This window comes from Paramisgurnus dabryanus, chromosome 4 (assembly GCF_030506205.2).
Source record: "Paramisgurnus dabryanus chromosome 4, PD_genome_1.1, whole genome shotgun sequence".
NCBI lineage: Eukaryota > Metazoa > Chordata > Actinopteri > Cypriniformes > Cobitidae > Paramisgurnus > Paramisgurnus dabryanus.
The window spans coordinates 42,061,751-42,081,686 of NC_133340.1; the positions used below are offsets into that span (position 1 = coordinate 42,061,751).

General features: G+C 37.7%; 1 protein-coding gene across 2 annotated transcripts in view; it reads left to right on the forward strand.

Moving 5' to 3' along the window:
• frmpd1a (FERM and PDZ domain containing 1a) overlaps positions 1-17,283 on the forward strand; it is a 35,437-nt gene extending 18,154 nt beyond the window's left edge. For both annotated transcript variants that reach the window (XM_065275032.2, XM_073814412.1), the window contains 13 exons: positions 3,002-3,104; positions 3,234-3,276; positions 3,919-4,023; positions 4,171-4,266; positions 8,486-8,611; positions 9,626-9,745; positions 9,882-10,018; positions 10,618-10,741; positions 11,189-11,281; positions 11,904-12,086; positions 12,187-12,331; positions 12,516-13,601; positions 13,763-17,283. In XM_065275032.2, coding sequence (XP_065131104.2) covers positions 3,002-3,104; positions 3,234-3,276; positions 3,919-4,023; positions 4,171-4,266; positions 8,486-8,611; positions 9,626-9,745; positions 9,882-10,018; positions 10,618-10,741; positions 11,189-11,281; positions 11,904-12,086; positions 12,187-12,331; positions 12,516-13,601; positions 13,763-16,446 — 5,045 coding nt within the window. In that variant the 3' untranslated portion in view covers positions 16,447-17,283. The remainder of the gene's footprint in view (positions 1-3,001; positions 3,105-3,233; positions 3,277-3,918; positions 4,024-4,170; positions 4,267-8,485; positions 8,612-9,625; positions 9,746-9,881; positions 10,019-10,617; positions 10,742-11,188; positions 11,282-11,903; positions 12,087-12,186; positions 12,332-12,515; positions 13,602-13,762) is intronic.
• The last annotated feature ends 2,653 nt before the right edge of the window (positions 17,284-19,936 follow it).

Consider the following 19,936-nt stretch of genomic DNA (forward strand, 5'->3'; position numbering starts at 1 on the left):
ACAAACAAATAAATGCAGTAGTGAAATCTAGTTTTTATCATCTTCGCCTTTTAGATAAAGTAAAACCGTTTTTGTCTTTTAACAATTTTGAACAAGTTACTCATGCTTTTATTTCTTCTCGTTTAGACTACTGTAATGCTATTTATACTGGTATAAATCAAAATGCACTTTCATGATTACAGTTAGTCCAAAATTCTGCAGCACGTCTTTTAACAGGAACAAAAAAGCGCACCCATATAACTCCAATCCTTGCCTCATTGCACTGGCTTCCTGTTCATTTTAGAATTGATTTTAAGATTTTATTGTTTGTTTTTAAAGCTATACATGGACTTGCCCCAATGTATATCTCGGACCTCATTCAAATTTATACGCCAGTGCGGACACTGAGGTCAGAGGGCCAGCTACAGCTTGCAGTCCCTAAGACAAGACTTAAAACTCGGGGGGACAGGGCTTTTTCTGTCATAGGACCTAAATTATGGAATGCTCTGCCCCTCCATGTCCGAACTGCTCCTACAGTTGAGTGTTTTAAGTCTCATCTAAAGACTCACTTTTATTCGTTAGCTTTTAACTGCGTTTGAGTCGTGTGGTCCTTTTTGTGGTATTTATCAGGGGCGTCGCTAGACCCCTTTTACTGGGGCACGTGCCCCAGTGTAAATCTTTTGTGCCCCGGTGTAAATCTCAAGTTTAAATTTTAGCAGTTAACTAGTGAAATCCTTAAGACAATCGCGGCAAAAACTGATCTATTTGCAATGTAGTTACCCAATTTATGTTTGTAAAAGCGACGAAGCAGTCGCATTGACGCGTGCACGCACGTATACATGTCCGCGCGCGTCTTTGCGTTCCCGCATTTAAAAGGTGATGCCACGCGAGTGAGTTATAGCGTACGAAAACATGACGAGACTAAAGTAAGTTTCTAAATAATAATGCTAATCTTACTTTGACTAGATCATATTGCCTTATGTGATGGACATCAGAAATGTTTTGTGCAAAGCAGGGAAAGGGAAGCAGAAAGGAGAGATGATGAGTTTAAGGGAGGTTAGACAAAGTACATTCTCACCCTGTCAGGTCTTAAACATTAGAGGAAAAATCTCAGGGGAAAACCTCTGTCAAGTCTATAGGATTGCATTGTTGCTGAGAAAATCAACAGATGTATGTGTTATACTGTTCTGTATTTTCAGATTTGAAATTAATATTTAGTTTACTAATATTTAACTCTAGGACACTAACTTACATAACAGTTAGCAGTAACTATGACTGAGATTATTTTGTATAGAAGTCATAAAAAGACTGGTTTCTTAAAATATTCTTGTAAAAATAAGTTATTAATCATTGCTATCATTGTATAATGTAGAAAATATTTCAAAACTGTGTCTTTTGCAGTAACTGCACTGTAGAATAGTGGGTTAAGCAAAGGACATTGTATAGAAGTGTTGCACACAGCAAGCTTTCAAAAAAAGTCAGCAGAAAATGGGGGGCCTGTGCCCCAGTAGAGCTTTATGTCTAGCAACGCCCCTGGTATTTATTATTTTTATCTTCTGTATTTTATATTTATAAATTGTTTCGTATGTTCTGATTTTTGTGTGCAGCACTTTGGAAACTTTGTGTTTGTAAAATGTGCTATATAAATAAAGTGGATTTGGATATAAGCAATATAAATTAAAATAGAATTACAATCATATTTGTTTGTTTGTTAAAATAAATTATCATATTTATAACAGTTGAGTTTAGATAATAAAGTTCATAAAACAATATAATTTTTTCACTGCTTTTATGCAGAAGATATTTCGATAACCTATTAAAACCTATAAAAAAGTATAAACTTTTATTAATAAATAAAACATACAAATATGGTCTTTTTATTTATACAATATTTTGTAAATGTTAATTTTACATAATTTTGACTGAGGGTTGAAAACTGTGACCCAGCATATATCTGCATGTGCCGCCTGCCTGTTGAGATCAGTATGTGACTGGCAAATATCTTTAGGAACATCTACCCTTTTACTGTGTGTTCACACCAAACGCAGTAGAGGTGGCAAAAAAGTGCTATTCGCACAGTTGGACGCTTGAACATTTGAGTTTACTCGCTTCATTTGCGCGTGAAAGCTGCGTGTGAAATTCTAGTCATTCGAGACATTCACATGGAAATTTTCGGCATGGGAGGGGCTTCTACGACTCTGCTCGCTTCATGTAATCACGTCACTACTAGAGCAAGCTCCTGATTGGTTAATGCGGTGCGAATATCCTCCAAAGTTTAGATTTTTTAACTTTGCGCTTTCCCCGCAGCAATGCTCAATTTGCCATTCACGCTTACCTCGCCGCAGGATGCCTATTTGCGTCTTTGCATTGACTTACTCCTCATTTACACCCCATGTTACGGCTCCGAAGAGGCAACCGGAACTGATTGCGGTCATTCAAGTCAATGCTTGTGTTTACACCAGATGCGCTGCTGTCAATTATAATTAAAAGTGTATTCACTCTTTTGACTACAGAACAACAAAATAGGACATTGCAAAAACAAAACAATATACAGAATTACAGAAAAACATTAACATTTAGCCAACTTATCCATGTTAGAAATCAAGAAAAACGTCTGACAGGAATATCACGTGATGACGCAGTTCTACTTCTGCTCTTCTTATCCGCTTCTTGTGTGAGCTGGCACCACAAAGAAGACGAAACAAAGCCACCTCGGAGTCGTAACACACCGCAAACGCTTGCAGTGTATTTCAGGCATTACATGTAAATAACTCGCACTTGCCGTCTCTTCAGCGTCTGGTGTGAAGGCACCATTACTCTTGAAATGGATGAAACCACCTGGTTACAGCCAAATAGCTACATTAACCTTAAAGCTGAATATGCAAGATTCCAAATGTTTATTAAAAAGTTTTTGTAATTGTTGTCCAAACCCTGTACATATAATATCATTGACAGTTATATTCCTGTTTCGTATAGTCGCATTACAGTCATATTTTCATTGATGCACTTTGTGTGTTTTTAGGAGGCCCTGCTGATGGAAAGCTTGTCCCTGGCGACCAGCTTATGAAAATAAATAATGTTGCTGTTGATGATTTATCCACAGAGCAGGCCGCTGACATCATCAGGTATGTGGCATGTGTGTGTATGGCACCCCTGACAACTACATACTGTATATAACCCTATAACTAAACCTAAATATCTACCACTAAATATGTAGCACTAATTCAGTTGTATTCTTTTCCACTCATTAACAGGGAATGTCAGGATACTCTAACATTGACTGTTCTGAGATATACTGTAAGTGTGTGAACAGAGACTCACACTTTTTGTCTCTTACACAATGTAGTTGTTTCTGAATGGGGCATTTCAGGTGGTGTAACAGTGCCTAATGGTACATTTACTCGGGTCACTGTCGTTACTCGCGGCAGAAGTTAAACATTTCTCAACTTTTTAAAGCGCCAACGCATGCGCCAGCCAATTACGTTTATGCAAGACCGGAGCATATGTTGTGGCCATTGTGATTGGTTGTTGTTGGCCACGCTTCAGGCAAGCCTTCCGTCAAGCGTTAATGCCTTTGCCCCGTGTTAGGCAAAGGGGAAAGAATTACCCAACAGAATGTAAACAATTACTAATAGCACAAACTGCAAAAAGCTTGCCATATTTCAGCAAATTTATGCCTACCATGTCTACATATAATTTTGCGTTTTATTTTTAAATACATTTTACCATACTTAAATTCAAGAATTACCTATGGTTTACTCACAAAACATTACATAAAAGCGAAATTATACACAGGATCAAGTGTTACCACCACAGTAGTGGTGCATGTTACATTTTAAGCAAATACATTTGTAAAAGCCAATGTCATGTGGAAATAAATGTTTCTTGGTGAAATATGTCACTGAAGGTCAAACATGTCCGTTGTTGGCTATGTCATAGGGGCCAAAGTCATCTTTCATAACTCCAGAGAAGAGAGCCAAGCTGAGGACAAACCCAGTTAAAGTGAGGTTTGCAGAAGAAGTGGTGGTCAATGGTCACTCACAGGTTTGTTCCATTCTGTTATTCACACCATCTCAAAAATGAAGTTTGCAAGCATGCTAAACTACACAAAGAAGTGAGTGATGGAGAAATGGTGTGGTATTTATATAAAATGTAATAACTTTGGACCATATATTGACCTTTGATCTCCAGGGTAACTCTTTGCTGTTCCTGCCTAATGTGCTGAAGGTCTACCTGGAGAATGGCCAAACAAAGGCTTTTAAATTTGAATCCAAAACCACTGTTAAGGTACGTTAAAAAATGTACTGATGATATACTCTAAAAAAAACTCTTAAAAAAAGTTTAGTACCATGGTAGTCCTTAGAGCAGTGGTTCCCAGAGGGTCGGGGCCCACAGGGGGGCATCAGCAGATTTCCAATGGGGCCACAAGATGACTTAAAGTTATAAAATATTGGACAAAACAAGCATTAAAATAAGCTAAAACAAGCTTAATTTTTGGCCATTTTTGTAGTGAATATACATCTGTCTAATCATTACAAGTTCTATTTAACTTAAAGGGGCTGTCCGTAAGTTGAGAAATTTCTAACCGTTACTGACACCAGTGGCCGTTATAGAAACTGCAGCCAGTCTCATGCTCGTTCTCGGTGGGCACACTCGTATGAGCATGACCACAACAACCAGAGTTGCCGTAGCAACCACAGACAGCTCATTGAGATTCACCAGCATGTTTACAAATGTAAGAAAAGTTACAGTACTGTAAGGTTATTGTTTGACAGACCATATTTTAGCAAAATGTTGCAGTGCTACTTTATATTTTCAACAGAAGTCTACTTCTAAAAGTTTTGTAACACAACACTGTAAAACACACTCCCGACACTCACAATCTTAATGCACTCGTGCTCTGAATAAAGATAATTCATATAAGAAAGTAACTTTTGAAACGGTCCTGTGCTACATGCTATCGTTAGCATTACACCACAAAATAAATGCTATCGTTAGCATTACACCACAAAAACAATAACATAATATATTACAGATGCCCTGTAACTATGTCTTCCCTTACGAAAAAGAAGTATACTTCAAGTTCATTATATTAAGTATACTTAAGTAATGTTGGAGTATAGTTTTAAGTATACTTTATGTTGTAAGTGTACTAACATTTATGTTCTAGTTGTAAACTTGTAAGTGTACTGCTTGAATACTGCTTGGGACTAAATTGGCCCACTTTTAGTATATAAAAGTATACTTCTAAGTGTACTATAAGTGTAAGAGTAGTCAACTTTAAGTGTACAACTAGTGCACAATTAGTTCTTCATTTGGACTGCAAGTGAACTCATGAGTATACTCGTAGTTTTCTAGACTTATACTTCAAGTGTACATGCAAATGTTCTGTTAGATTACTCTTAGTAAACTAGTAGGTTACTAATTTTGTGCTGCAGGTATACTTCCAAGTGTTTTTTTAATATACTTTTAGTTAACTAGTAGTTTACTAGTCATATACTGAAAGTGTACATGCAAGTGTTCTGTTAGTGTACTCTTAGTAAACTAGTAGGTTACTAATTTTGTGCTGCAGGTATACTTCCAAGTGTTCTTTTAATATACTTTTAGTTAACTAGTAGTTTACTAGTCATATACTGAAAGTGTACATGCAAGTGTTCTGTTAGTGTACTCTTAGTAAACTAGTAGGTTACTTATTGTATACTGCTTGTGTAACAAAGCACTTTGACACTGAGGATCCATCTGCAGGTTTTTATTAAACACACTCATATTCCAACAGGCAAGGTCAAACAACAGTAAACACAGCACTGTAGGGCAGGCAAATCTCGTAGTCATGAAACAGGCAAAAGGGTCAGCAATGACAGCCGGTACAAATCAAGACTTTGCACTGACTGAATGTTTCCAGAGAGTTTATATAGGCTGTCCAATGAGTTTCAGGTGGCAGACTAATCAGTCCAGGCATGCAGGATTATGGGAAATGGAGTCCAGAACAAAAGTTAATATTCAGGGGATTCAGCCATATATATAGATATATATACACAACCTTAAATCAGAAAAAGTTGGGACACTGTAGAAATTGTGAGTAAAAAAGGAATGGAATAATTTACAAATCTCATAAACTTATATTTTATTCACAATAGAATATAAATAACATATCAAATGTTGAAAGTGAGACATTTTGAAATGTCATGCCAAATATTGGCTCAATTTGGATTTTATGAGAGCTACACATTCTCAAAAAGTTGGGACAGGTAGCAATAAGACTATAAAAGTTAAATGTACATATAAGGAACAACTAAAGGACCAATTTGCAACTAAATTGGCAACATGATTGGGTATAAAAAGTGTGGCAGTGTCTCTCAGAAGTCAAGATGGGCAGAGATAGTCTATATTCTATTGTGAATAAAATATAAGTTTATGAGATTTGTAAATTATTCCATTCCTTTTTTACAATTTCTACAGTGTCCCACTGTAGTGTCCCATTATATATATATAATTTTTGTATTTATTATTTTTGTTTGATTAGCTCACTGATAGCATACGAACGATTTAGCTTCAAATTGAAAGTACAATTAAAAGGTACAAGTAAAAAAATTGTACTTTAAGTGCAATATATTAATATTTATAGTATGATGTTAAGTTTACTTAAAGTAAAGTTGATTAGTAAACTACTAGTTAACTAAAAGTATAATAAAAGGGAACTTGCAAGTATACCTGCAGCACACAATTAGTAACTTACTACTTTACTAAGAGTACACTAACAGAACACTTGCATGTACACTTTCAGTATGAGTACACTAGTTAACTAAAAGTATAGTAAAAGAATACTTGCAAGTATACCTGCATGCAGCACAAAATTAATAACTTACTAGTTTACTAACACTAAAAATTCTCCATAAAGATAATATACATTTGTACATATACTTTCAAAATTTAAAATATACTGTTTCTAAAGGATGCTAAATAATGTATTTTATTAATATGCTGTCAGTGCATTATTATAATGATATCTTTAACAGATAAAGTAAACCTAAAATAAACTTTAAAATAAGTTCAAATTAGTATACTTTAAAAATTGCACAGAACTTTAACTCCAAGTATATTTTTTAAAGTATACTTTTAGAAAATATACTAAATTATAATTATTTTGAAATACGTTAAAAGTTTAATTGTAAGCAAATATATTGTAAGCATACTTTCAATATATTCAAAGATAGTACATTTCTTTCTAAGTATATTTGTAATGTACTATTGCAAAGTTAAATATACTTGAAATACAATAAAGTATATTTATTTTTAACCAGGGCTATTCGTATGGCTTTTTGCAGCTTTCTTGATGTAGCTTTCGTTGTTGCATTTTTACTTTATACTTTTATGTCAGTAAACAAGTATAGGCCAAATATACTTAGACATTTCAGTCAGTATAGGTCAAGTAAACTTTAATACAATTTAAGTATATTTCTGAGAAGTACCTAAAGTACATTTTAGAGAAGTACATAAAAAGTAAACTGAAAGTATACTTTCTTATTTTAAGTTTAAAAGAAGAATACTTATAGCACACTTCAATAAACTTCTTTTTCGTAAGGGTTACCTTTGCAGTAAAAAGGAAACCTGCTCAAGGTCTGTTTTCATACCCAGCGCTGACCGGAGCTCCCTCCAAGCATCAAATGTCAATCTGATGTTTACTCTTGTCTTTTCCCCGACGCCGGTCACGCACTATTTTGGCCGCACTAGATAAGGATTTTTTTAAACTTACGAGGAGTTTCCGTAAGTGTCTGGATTGTGCTGGAAGTTGGTAGCTTCTTTCCGTCTACAGAGTCCATTTGAAACATGCTAGCGATTGCCCCTGTTTACTAATGACTGCCGTAAGCATCTATATGGAACTCCTAGGTAGACGAGCACGCGCATGACGTCACATTTTGAATTTCGCGCCAATTCGGACCCGACTCCTTCACACAGAAAAAAGCCTACAGGCTGATAGAGACAACCGTGGAGGACACTCAAGGTGTCATTCTTTCTATTACAATCTTAAAGATTTTTTTAAGTAATAACTTACATTCAGCCCCTTTAAAGTGGAAAACTTGGAGGGCCTTTAAAAATTTTTGTGGGCAACTAGGGGGCCTTGAAGTGAAAAAGGTTGGGAACCACTGCCTTAGAGTACCCTGTACATAAATATGTAATTTTTCAGTACCATGGTATTACAATTTGGTCCATTACTGTACCATGATACCCACAATATAAAGTACTTGTAAGGGAAGTGTTTGCACATTATACCTATACTACACTGTCAAAAGGTGCAAAAGTTGTCAATGGAATGCTACATTTTAAAGGTTATAATATGTACCATTTAGGGACAGACATGTACATTTGAGGCACTGATTTGTACCTTTGAGGTACAAATATGCAACCTTTAGGTACAAAAACGCCCCAGTTTTTTTAAGAGTGTAGTATAGATCAGTATATGTAGACATTGGTATAACATGTCCTCTACTCATTTCATGTTGACTAGGACATAGTGATGACCCTGAAGGAGAAACTCTCTATCACCCGTATCGAATATTTCTCTCTAGTACTGGAACAACAATACAGCAGCAGCAAACTACATCTACTGCATGATGAGGAGATCATTCAAGGGGTACAGCCTCAAAGAAAAAATGACTTAAATACCCATTTTCATTAAAGGATTAGTCCAATTTCTTAAGAAAAAATCCAGATGATTTACTCACCATCATGTCATCCAAAATGTTGATGTCTTTCTTTGTTCTGTCGAGAAGAAATTATGTTTTTTGAGGAAAAATTTCCAGGATTTTTCTAATTTTAATGGACTTTAATGGACCCCAATACTTAACAGTTTTAATGCAGTTTAAAATTGCAGTTTCAAATGACCCTAAACGATCTCAAACGAGACATAAGGGTTTTAACTAGCAAAACGATTGTCATTTTTGGCAAGAAAAATAAAAAATATGCACTTTTAAACCACAACTTCTCTTCTTCCTCCAGCTGTGTGACGAGCCAGCGCGACCTCATATAATTGCGTAATGCCTTGGAAAGGTCACGTGTTACATATATAAAATGCACATTTGCGGACCATTGTAAACAATAAACTGACATGAAGACATTAATTCGTATCATTCGACATACAACAACGTCAGAACGGTCCTGTTTATCCACACTTGCAAACACTGGGGCATGGTTTCGCATATGTCATCCGTGACCTCTTGACGTGATGACATATTACATGTGTTCACGCTAGCGTCACAGGACCTCCGGTTGAGAAGTTGTGACAAGTTGTCATTTTGCTAAATAAGACCCTTATGCTTCGTTTGGGATCATTTAGAGTCATTTGAAACTACAATTTTAAACTGCATTAAAACTGTTAAGTGTCGGGGTCCATTAAAGTCCATTAAAATTAGAAAAATCCTGGAATGTTTTCCTCCAAAAACATAATTTCTTCTCGACTCGACTTCATCAACACTTTGGATGACATGGTGGTGAGTAAATTATTTGGGAAATATTTTAAAGAAAATTTACTAATCTTTTAATACTACTACAACAACTCTTTTCTATCTGAATGTGCATCTAACATATATACAGTATTTGTGTTATCTTATGTTATTTCTCTAATAGTTTGTTTGTATTTGTGGGACAGGTGGCTGAGAAGAAGGAGATTCATGACTACAGGTGTCTGTTCCGAGTTTGTTTTCTGCCCAGAGACTTTGAGAATATGCTAATAGACGACCCTGTGGCCTTTGAATATCTATTCTTACAGGTTTGTGTGTGTGTGTGCCAAAAAGCTTGAGACCACAAATGCAACTACATCTATTCTTTTTAAACAATATCACCACAGATGATAGATGGTGTTCAACTGAAAATGCATCTCTTTTGTATTTGACATGTATGTGTAGAGCGTGAGTGATGTTTTACTGGAAAGGTTCGCAGTGGAGATGAAATGTAATACAGCTCTCAGACTGGCTGCATTGCATGTACAGGAGAGACTAGCAAGCACTGGACAAACTCTTAAAACACCACTCAAGGCTGTCTTGTGAGTGTTTACTCATACACCTTAACAATGAAATGCAAGTTTACTCAAGTTCAGTTAAGTATGCTGTGTTTCAGTTGTATTTAAGAAGACTTGCTTTGCATTTTACCAGTGGCGGCTCGTGACTGCTCTTCCGAGGGGCGCAAATTCAAAATATGTGTTCAAAGTTTCATGTGTGTTGCTCTTGTTTTCAAAATATGTATTTGTTGCGTCATGTGAATGATGTGCATCACTTGTTTTGTCAAAATAAGTGCCTGCTGCACACGCGTCAAAACCGTTTATGATAAAAGAGACGCTCACGTTCACAAAATACACGCAAGACACTCCCTAAACTCTGTGTAAACTCTGATTACACATGAGATTATGCGAGTATCTGGCAACCGCGGGTTTAATCATAAACCCTTTAGACGCGTCTGCAGCAGGCACTTATTTTGACACGGCGAACACATATTTTAAAATTACGTACCACACACATGCTGGGCTACATGTTGTGACGAACTTCGCATCATGCGCCCTCGATAAAACAAGTCACCGGCCGCCCCTGCATTTTTACCATAATTTACTAACAAGTGTGTGCTATTTCTAACCATTTCTGTCTGAAGGAAGGAGTGGGGTATTGAAAGCTTTATATCCCACACTTTACTGCGCAACATGAAAGAGAAAGACTTGAAGAAAGCAATCAGTTATCATATGAAGAAACTACTAGCTCAAGAGCCTAAGCAGAAGGTGTGTGCATGTCTGAGTTCTTATTGCAGTTATTTATTATGCAAATTCTTACTAAAAGTAGATGGTACAGCTAATACCATGGCACTGCATGATAGAACTACATTCCTGTTCTGTGGTATTTAAATAGTACCTGAATGGATGCCAAGGTACCACCCAGGTAAATATCCAAATGCAGTGGTATTTTACATTAAACTTTCTCCTGTACTTTTTGTTTAGAATAGTACTTTACACTCTCAGAAAAAAGGTACAAAAGTTGTCAATGGGGCAGTACCTTTTTAAAAAGTAAACTTTTGTACCTAAAAGATGTGCACATTGTACACAATGCTACACATTGTTACCTTAGAGGTACCTTAACTACTTTTTAAAAGGTACCGTCCCAGTGACAACTTTTGTTTAATGTAGTGTACTGTTGTTTAGTGTACTTTAAATGTTTGTTTGTTTTTTTAGGTGATCTCAGTGGACCAAGCTAGACTGAACTACTTAAATGAGATAGCTGAATTGAAATCATATGGAGGAAAGGCTTTCAGTGCCACTATGATGGTAAGACATTCTTGGTCTCCAAGGTATCATAATTTTGACACTTAAGACAATGATATGTATTCTATTTACCAGTGGCTGCCGGTGACTTCTCTTCCGAGGGGCGCAAATTCAAAATATTTGTTTGGAGTGTCACGTCATGTCAAAATATGTGTCCGTTGCTTTATGTGCAGTGCATCATGTGTCTTGTCAAAATACGTACCTGCTGCACGTGTGTCGAAAGGGTTTATGATAGAAAAGACGCTCACGTTCACAAAATACTCGCAAGACTTTTACTTAACACTTAACTCTGATTAGACATGAGATTAAGCGAGTATCTGGCAAACGTGAGAACCCTTTATACACGTGTGCAGCAGGCACTTATTTTGACAAGATGCGTGATGCACATGGTTCACATGACGCGGCGAACATATATTTTGAATGACGAGCCACACAAATGACGTGGTAAGTACATATTGAGACGAGCTTCGCATCGTGCGCGCTCGAAAGAGAAGTCACGGGCCGCAACTGCTATTTACAACCTTTTTGGTTTATCTGAATTCATAACTTTCTTCCTTTCGATCTAGTTTTTCTTAAACCAGTCCTGGTCTGTTGCATACTCAGTGCTATTTTTCAATTTAACCAGCTGCAGGACAGAGAGTCAACAGTGAGTTTGTTGGTGGGAGCTAAGTATGGGGTGAGTCAGGTGATCAATCACAAGCTGAGCATTATGACCACACTAACAGAATTCAGCTGCGTTACCAGAGTGGAACTGTTTCCTGAATCTGAAAGAGTTAGTCTGGTCAAGATCTACCTGCAAGATATCAAGGTATCCATATACTGTACACCTGATCATGTTAAGATCTAAAAAAACCTGCACTTTATAAAAACACATTTTTTATTTTTATGTCTTTCTTACACTTTATCAGCCAATAACCTTGTTGTTGGAATCGGTAGCAGCTAAAGATCTATTGTGTCTGGTTGCTGGATACTGCAAACTTCTTGTGGACCCCCAGATATGTGTTTTCCCATGGCCAGCTAATTCAAAGAACCACCGCATATCAGCAGAAGAAGGTATGCAACAGAGTTTTCTTACTGTGCTTAAAAATAACAAACTACTGAAGTAAAGTCAGTAGCTGGTCTCCAAGGCAACTATGATCAACTGATGTAATGTGACTAACAAATGTACAGTAGAAAGTTTCTACCATGCCCACCATCATTGCTGATCCATTTGATCTGCTTCTGCCTATATGTATAGGTTATGTGTCACATTGTGGCAGTGACTCTGAAGACTCAGATACAGACATGGATGCTCTCCTTGCTCATGTTGCTAGTACCAAAAACAACAAAACAACAGTTAAGCCCAGTGATGATCTAGATGGAGAAACTGAAAAACAAAGTCTGATGGAAAAAGAAGAGGCGGAGAGGGACCGAGAGAAAGAAGAGGAAGAGATGGAGAAAAACTGTGAAAGGAAGAAAGAAACCAGCCCTGAATTTATAACTGCTAATAATGAAGAGATGGTAGAAACAGATGATGAAAGAGTAGGAGCAGACAATGATTACAAAGAGCAAGAGAACAAGCCTGAAGATCCGCAGTGTGGCGTTATTGTAGATGACCCAACATCTGAAGCATCTGATTCATTCCAGACTGAGTCACTTTTCATGACCAGCATCTCCAGTGACTCTATAGATGCCCTAGAGGAGGATGACCTCATGACATACTTCTCTGCCACTTACCCATGGCATTTACCAGTGAAAGAGTCTTTTTGCAATGTAGACCACTTTACTCCATCATTGTCTCCAGTGCAACTGCAGAGCAAAGACAGTCATCCCCTAAGTGACATGTTCTCTGCAGATTCAAATTGTGAGTCTGAGGTTGACCAAATCTTTGCTTTTGCTGCACTCTCAAATATTGCTGAATGTCTTCCCAGCCCACCTGAAGCAAGTGAAGATGAGGACTGTGAGGATCTAGGAATAGAGAAAGAAAGGCACAAAAAGGGGTCACCTGAAAATCAACTGAAAACCACAGTTCCCTCTTCTGGAGAATATGTGTTTTCATTTGAGCATGGCGACACTAGACACTACTACAATATTTGCTCCAATGTTACCCCTGACAGTGCACGCAGCATTCCACGACCTCTCTCTCCTCCAGGTTCTAAGGAAGGACATGGTTCTAAGGAAGGACAGATGGATCTGCAAAAAGTGGAAGTTAAAGTGATGGAATCAGTGCCGATTTTTCTCCCTCCACCAGGGTTTGGAGACAGCAGTTCAGATGAAGAGTTCTTTGATGCTCAGGAAAAATTCATATCCCCTGAAGATCTCTCTTCAACGGCCATAACAAAAGGTATGACATAGATGAAATACTTCTTAAAACATTCTCAAATTGGTTCTAAGAAATGTTGTAAAAGTACAGCAATGCACTGTATGAATAGGAAGTAGTATTTGTACAGATTATACTGGTATACCCATAATTTAATTTCTATTTACTGGCATTTTATTTTACAGAAGATTCTACTCAGTCAAGCACCAGGACACGCACACGAAGGTTAAATGAGACTGGAATATGTGTCAGTGAACAAGATGCAGATGATTTAGAAAAGGCAGAAAAGGAAGAAATGCAGGAAAAAGTGGCTATACAAGATCAATTGTCAAGGTTCCAAAAAAGGTCCAAGAAGCGCCGCTCATTCATGGAAACAAATTATACATCCCTAGTGTCTTTTCCAGAACAGGACCAATTAGGAAACAGTTATGGCAACAGCGTCCCAAGTTATGGTTCTATATCTCTCAAGCCTGACACTGACCGAAAGGCATGTTTTGAGGGTAGTTGCTTAGATCAAAGTCTGTGTCCAACAGTCTCATCCCTAACGCATTCTGAAGGAGAACCAGCACAATTAGAATCCAAACCTATCCACCCATTTAAACCCAGTGGGTCAGGACTCACCACGGATTCACATGCAGGGTCACATTCAAACAAGGCATATCAGCGGAAACAGCAACTTATAGAGATGGAACCAGACTCAATGGAGTGCAAATCAGTCACTGAGCTAATGTCTACTGTATCACCAACTATAGTAGCAGTACGTTCACCCATGGGGCTTCGGGACAAAGGTAGTAGCAGCAACCATGGAAATGATGATCAAGATGGTGGAGCAGTAGGAGGTTTGGCTGAGACACTGTTTGGAGGTCACTTGTTCTTTGATACATCTAGAGAAACAAATGACAACAGTGGATCATCTAAAGACCAGGCATGCAAACAAATGGAATGTTTATTCCAGCGCAGAACAATGCCCCTCAAGAGCAGCTCATTGCCAAGACTAGGCCAGAAAACCCAACTAAGTTTGCCCTGCGTACATATCCCAAGTATATCATATACTACAAGCCCAAATATAGACAGGGACATGAACAACGATTCTTTAATTCTAGAATTTGGGATGGGAAAAGACACAGTGGAGCCAACAGAGAGGGCCAGGAGTCACAGCGTGTCTTCAACATCCGATAATGATGCACATTACCCACCCAAGCACTTATTTTCAAAGAAAGAATCAGAATCTGATAAAAAAGACAGTTCTTGTGACCCATGCATTCAAGAACTGTCTTCTGGCATTTTATCTTTTGAACCATCCCAAAACTTTTTTCTTACACCTTGTTCATCTGGAGTCCTTGGGCGACTCTCTGCCTCAACACTACGGGGAAAGATCCAGAACCTCCCTCTCTACCTATCACGTTCTCAGGAAACGCTAAGTGCTAATTCCCCTGCAAGTAATGTTACATCTGAAAGAAGGCTTTCAGAATCACAACTGAAAACAAATGAAGTTGAAGTGGCAAAAGAGGCAACTGAAGATTTAACTTCGAATGAAGGAGTTGCTGATGTAAAAGAGGTAAAAGTGGTTACTATAGTACCTGAAGAGGTTACAGAAGTTATTGAAGAGGTAAGAGAGGTCAGCCACATAAATCCACAACCATGTGGACAGCAGAAAAATGAAACTAATCCCAAAGAGTTTCCTGGAATAACCTTGTGTCCTAGGGTCCAACTCTCTTCCATTGACTCTTTCCAAGTCAGCCCTTCATCTGTAGTGGTTACCACACAAAACTTAAATGTACCCTGGAAGGTGGTCACATCTAATGAAGTTAGTGGATTGCAAAAACATAGCTGCTCTCCTTTAAGCACAACTCCCCTTAACTTTATATCCAGCTGTGGGGTTTTCACAAACTGCAGGGCAAAACCTACCACAGGCCAGCCACAGGCTTTGCCCAGCCCATATCAGCAGGAGAAACCAGATCTTAGCTGTAGCTCAGTACTGGCTGTGGGGTGTGAGACAGTAATGGACGATGCCCAGACACCACTCGAGGCCTGCCAAACAGTATATACAAACTGTTTCAGTGGAGTCCTAGAGAGCGCTACCTTTGATGATGAACTTACCGTCTATGAATTTTCCCACAGAACAAACCACGGTGAAACAGAGGAGGCACTGCTAGTGTCTATCCCTCCTTCTTCTCTCTCAGCATCCCCTGCTTCTTTCTCACCATCATCTCCATTGCCTTCATTTCCTCATTTACTACTGCCACCTTCTTCATCTACAGAGCTCGGTCTCCTTCTGTCCCCTCTTGATACCAATGACTGTTTTCTGTCTGACACTCACGAAGATGCAGTCACTGCCCTGCTGACACGTCGGTATCCTCTACCACCAAGGGGATTTCTTTCTTTGCAAATGGATGTGGACACACTCTTAAATATCCTTGTTGGTTCTATGAAGAATCAAGATGGGGTCCAAGAGCACCCCAGGGATACCTGTGTGGCTCATTTTTCAACAAACAAAAGCCGACTGCATGTGGAAGCTCGGGGGCTATTGGCTGGGTGTCAGCGTGTGGTTAGGGTTGGGCAGACACCAGAGGAGACACTTCAATCACTCTCAGAAAGCTTTCGCTCACTGGTGCAGCTGACCAGTGTGTGTTTGTGCTTTTCCAGCTGCCAGCGATGCAGGGAGCGCCATGCCCAAGCGCTTACAGGACTAGCAGATGTTACAAAAACGTATCAGGACTTCGCTCGTGCGGCAGAATTAGTGGGATGCGCTGCTGAAAGGAACACTTGTCATGAGCTCAGTATTAAACTCCTTGCTCGCCAATGCACTGCACTGACAACCTCAGTTTTCTGCCTCACCCAGCTCTTTCGCACTCTTACTGCCCTTTGACCTCTGAACTGTTACATCTGTAGCATTTCCTAAACCAAAAGCTACAAGCTATTTGACAGACTAGCACTCTGTTTAAACGCGAAAAGTGATTTGAATAGACATGTTAAGATAAATAAATATTGCGGCAAGTATACTGTCCAAATGCACTGGCATACAAATAGTAAGCATGCACTAAAACATACATTTGCACTCATACAAAAACTTAAAACCTGCCTCTAAATTTTTTTTAAATGCATTGACATACAATAGCATCTAGAAATACAACTTTGTACTAAGAAGCTGGCATTATTTGTATGTTGATTATGAGGATTATTTACAATTGAATGTAACCGCTATTGTCTTTTTACTATGGTTATCTGTTATTTATTCTGCATCATATAGGGAAAGCATAGACAAGGACTTTGAAAACTCTCTGCTCTCTCTCATGTTTTCTCTTTCTTGCTTGCTTTCTCACTTTTATTCTCACCAGTGTTATGTATATAAAGTATTTTTTCTTCCGCCATGCCTGATTCCTATTAGTGAACGATTTTAAAGAGTCTGCAGTAATAAACAATAAGCTGGGTTATAATTAATTTAGTAATCAGTAAATTAAAAGACTAAACCAAAGCTTATGGCTGAATGATTGAATGAATGCAGCTTCACTCAAAATACATTCCATTGACTTTCTGCATATGGATGAGAACAGTATATAATAGCAGGTTAATTTGGTGTCATTATTTTGCCAAAGTCATTATTTTTTCAGCTTTTTCCCCTTTTTAAAGGTGCTGTTTTTCGTAATCCCATTTTCCAAACTTTAGTTAGTGTGTAATGTTGCTGTTATAGCATGAATAATATCTGCCTAATTATAAGGCTTAAAGTTCAATGCCAAGCGATATATTTCTTTAACAGAATTTGCTTTTCAAGAACTACATAGAACGGCCGGTGGACTACAGCTCTCTATTTTCCAGGTATATGACAAAAAAATTTTGACTAACCTTGCCTACAGGAATACGTCAAAAAAGGGTAGTAGAGTGTTTTTGTCGCCATGCCATCGAGATGATGTTAATTTCTATCCGAAGTCAAATCCCCTTTATTTGGTCTTGCTGAGGACAGCTTCCTCAATCAGGTGTGACCTTTCCGGACAACGTGTACGAAGCTGCTGGCGTCGAATCACAACACACTGTACCAGCTACACAATCAGAACTCGTTACGTACTGTATTTCTGAAGGAGGGAGTTCATAGAACAAGGAAGATATCAGCCCGTTTTGAGGACAGTGTAAAACTGCGGTATACAGATAAATAAATTGTGTGAAAAATACTGTTTTTTTACACAGGAAATATGTTATGTTATTTTGCACCGTAAACACAATTAATGGTCCGTAAACACAGGAAAAATGCCAGCTTAGATTATTTAATAATTTGGTACTCATTGTCATGGATCACAAGATGTTTTAAGCAATAACATCAAAGGTCTGTTTCCAAGGTAGAGTAACAGTCATGTATGTGCGTGAGAGAGGGCGATTAATGGGTGTTTTCACACTGGCTATAGACGGTTTAAACATAAACAAACGGCTTTGGTAATCTAAATGCAACTTCCGGCTAACGTTACTGTTTAAATTGAATGTATACAATGTTAGCTAAAGTCCTTAAAATTCTTGCCTGGCTGCCAAACCTCTCTGCACAGTTATGGTCCATGCTCGCTGTCTCCCATCGTCTTTAGAGATGGCAATCATAGATTACCGCTATGTAAAGGGGAGGTTTGGCAGCCAATATGTAGTTAACGTTGTATACATAAATTTTACACAATTTAGTAACGTTAGCTCAGTGTAGTTTTTGATATGCTTTAGCTATGATTTGAACTAAGTAAAGCACATTCAACAAGTGTGCGCACATTTGAGTATGTGTTGTTCATCAACTCGTCTTTTTGTGCTTAAAGGTCACATTTTTCCTGTGTTTTCGAAGCCTTGATTGTTTTAACGCTACGCAATATAACATGTTCATGTGTCTTGTGTAAAAAAATTTTTTCACACAATTTACTTATCTCTATACCACTGTTTTTACTGTCCTAAAAACAAGCTGATGTCTTGCTTGTTGTATGAAGTCCCTCCTTCAGAAATACGTAACGAGTTTTGATTGTGTAGCTGGTTTAGTGTGTTGTGATTTGACCAGCTTCTTAGCTTAGCCAGAGCTGTTTGAACTTAGCTGGCAACTGACGTATTCAGTTTAGTCAAAAACTCTTGTATTGACGTCATTCAACCGGGAAGTAGAATGAAAAGTAGAATATATCGCCTGTCAGTGAACTTTGAGCTTTATAATTTTGCAGGTATTAATTATGCTATAACAGCAACCAAACACACTAAGTATAGTTTGAAAAATGGGATCACGAAAAACGTGACCTTTAAATTTTTTAAATCGCTTGAATGTTAATATTTGCAAGAACCATTTACAAATGTGCAAATTCATCCGTGTATCGGGATCGCAAGCGTGCCGATTCAATTAACCACTAATGTTGTCACATGTTGCATTACACAACATTGTAGCGCAGTTCTCTTAGTCTGTTTCCTTCAGTTTTAGCAAAATCATAAGAAAATCTTTTATGGTGAACATTAACATACTGAACCACTTTTGGGCATTTGGAGGGCTCAAACGAACTAAGTGTAAAACACCCTCTCTGTACGACTGCCAGTTCTATACTGTCAACACTGTTAATCTACCTTGGTAACAGAGTTTGACAGTAACAGAACTCAGACTGAATTATTCAGACAACAGGAAGTCATGATTTTCTGCTAGCCTATATACTACTACACTTTTCATGGAAAATATTATATTGTTATGGCATGTAACATCTTGTGATCCATAACAAAGTATCTCATTATTAAACTAAATAAAAATATAAACATTTGAAAATAGCAAAAAAAAAAAATGAAGTTGAACACCAAATGTACCTGCAATTATAAAACCACCCATATGCTTTACAGTGACTTCATAAAGATATGTTTACCTGACCTATTAGATTCATTTAACAAGGAAACATTATCAATTTGGTGCCACTATTTATTTTTCACATATTAGGTTGTTTTTATCAGTAATCAAAGTTTTCACAAAACTCTGCTCCCAAAATCATGCAAAATTACATTATTGTAGATAAACTGTTAGAAACATTTAGAGTCATTAGCAGTGCAAAATGTCTAAATACCAAAAAGCTGCCATGCTATTCCTGAAAGGCATGCTGTAAGGCATAAACATATTGTATACCTTGAAAAAGCGGGATGCATGCCAACATACATGAATGCATGACTGAGAGGATGACCAGTGAGTGAAAGAGTTGTTTAAACAGACTTTGTAATGCAGTACTACCCACCTTATTAAAATGAACTTTAAATAACCAAAGTTTGTTTTCATAATTTGAATATACAATATTAAAAGCTATCTTTTCCTCTATGTGCCATTATCTGTTACTTACTATTGCTTTTTTCCATTAAGTGTCATGTTTTCAATTACCTGTAGTACA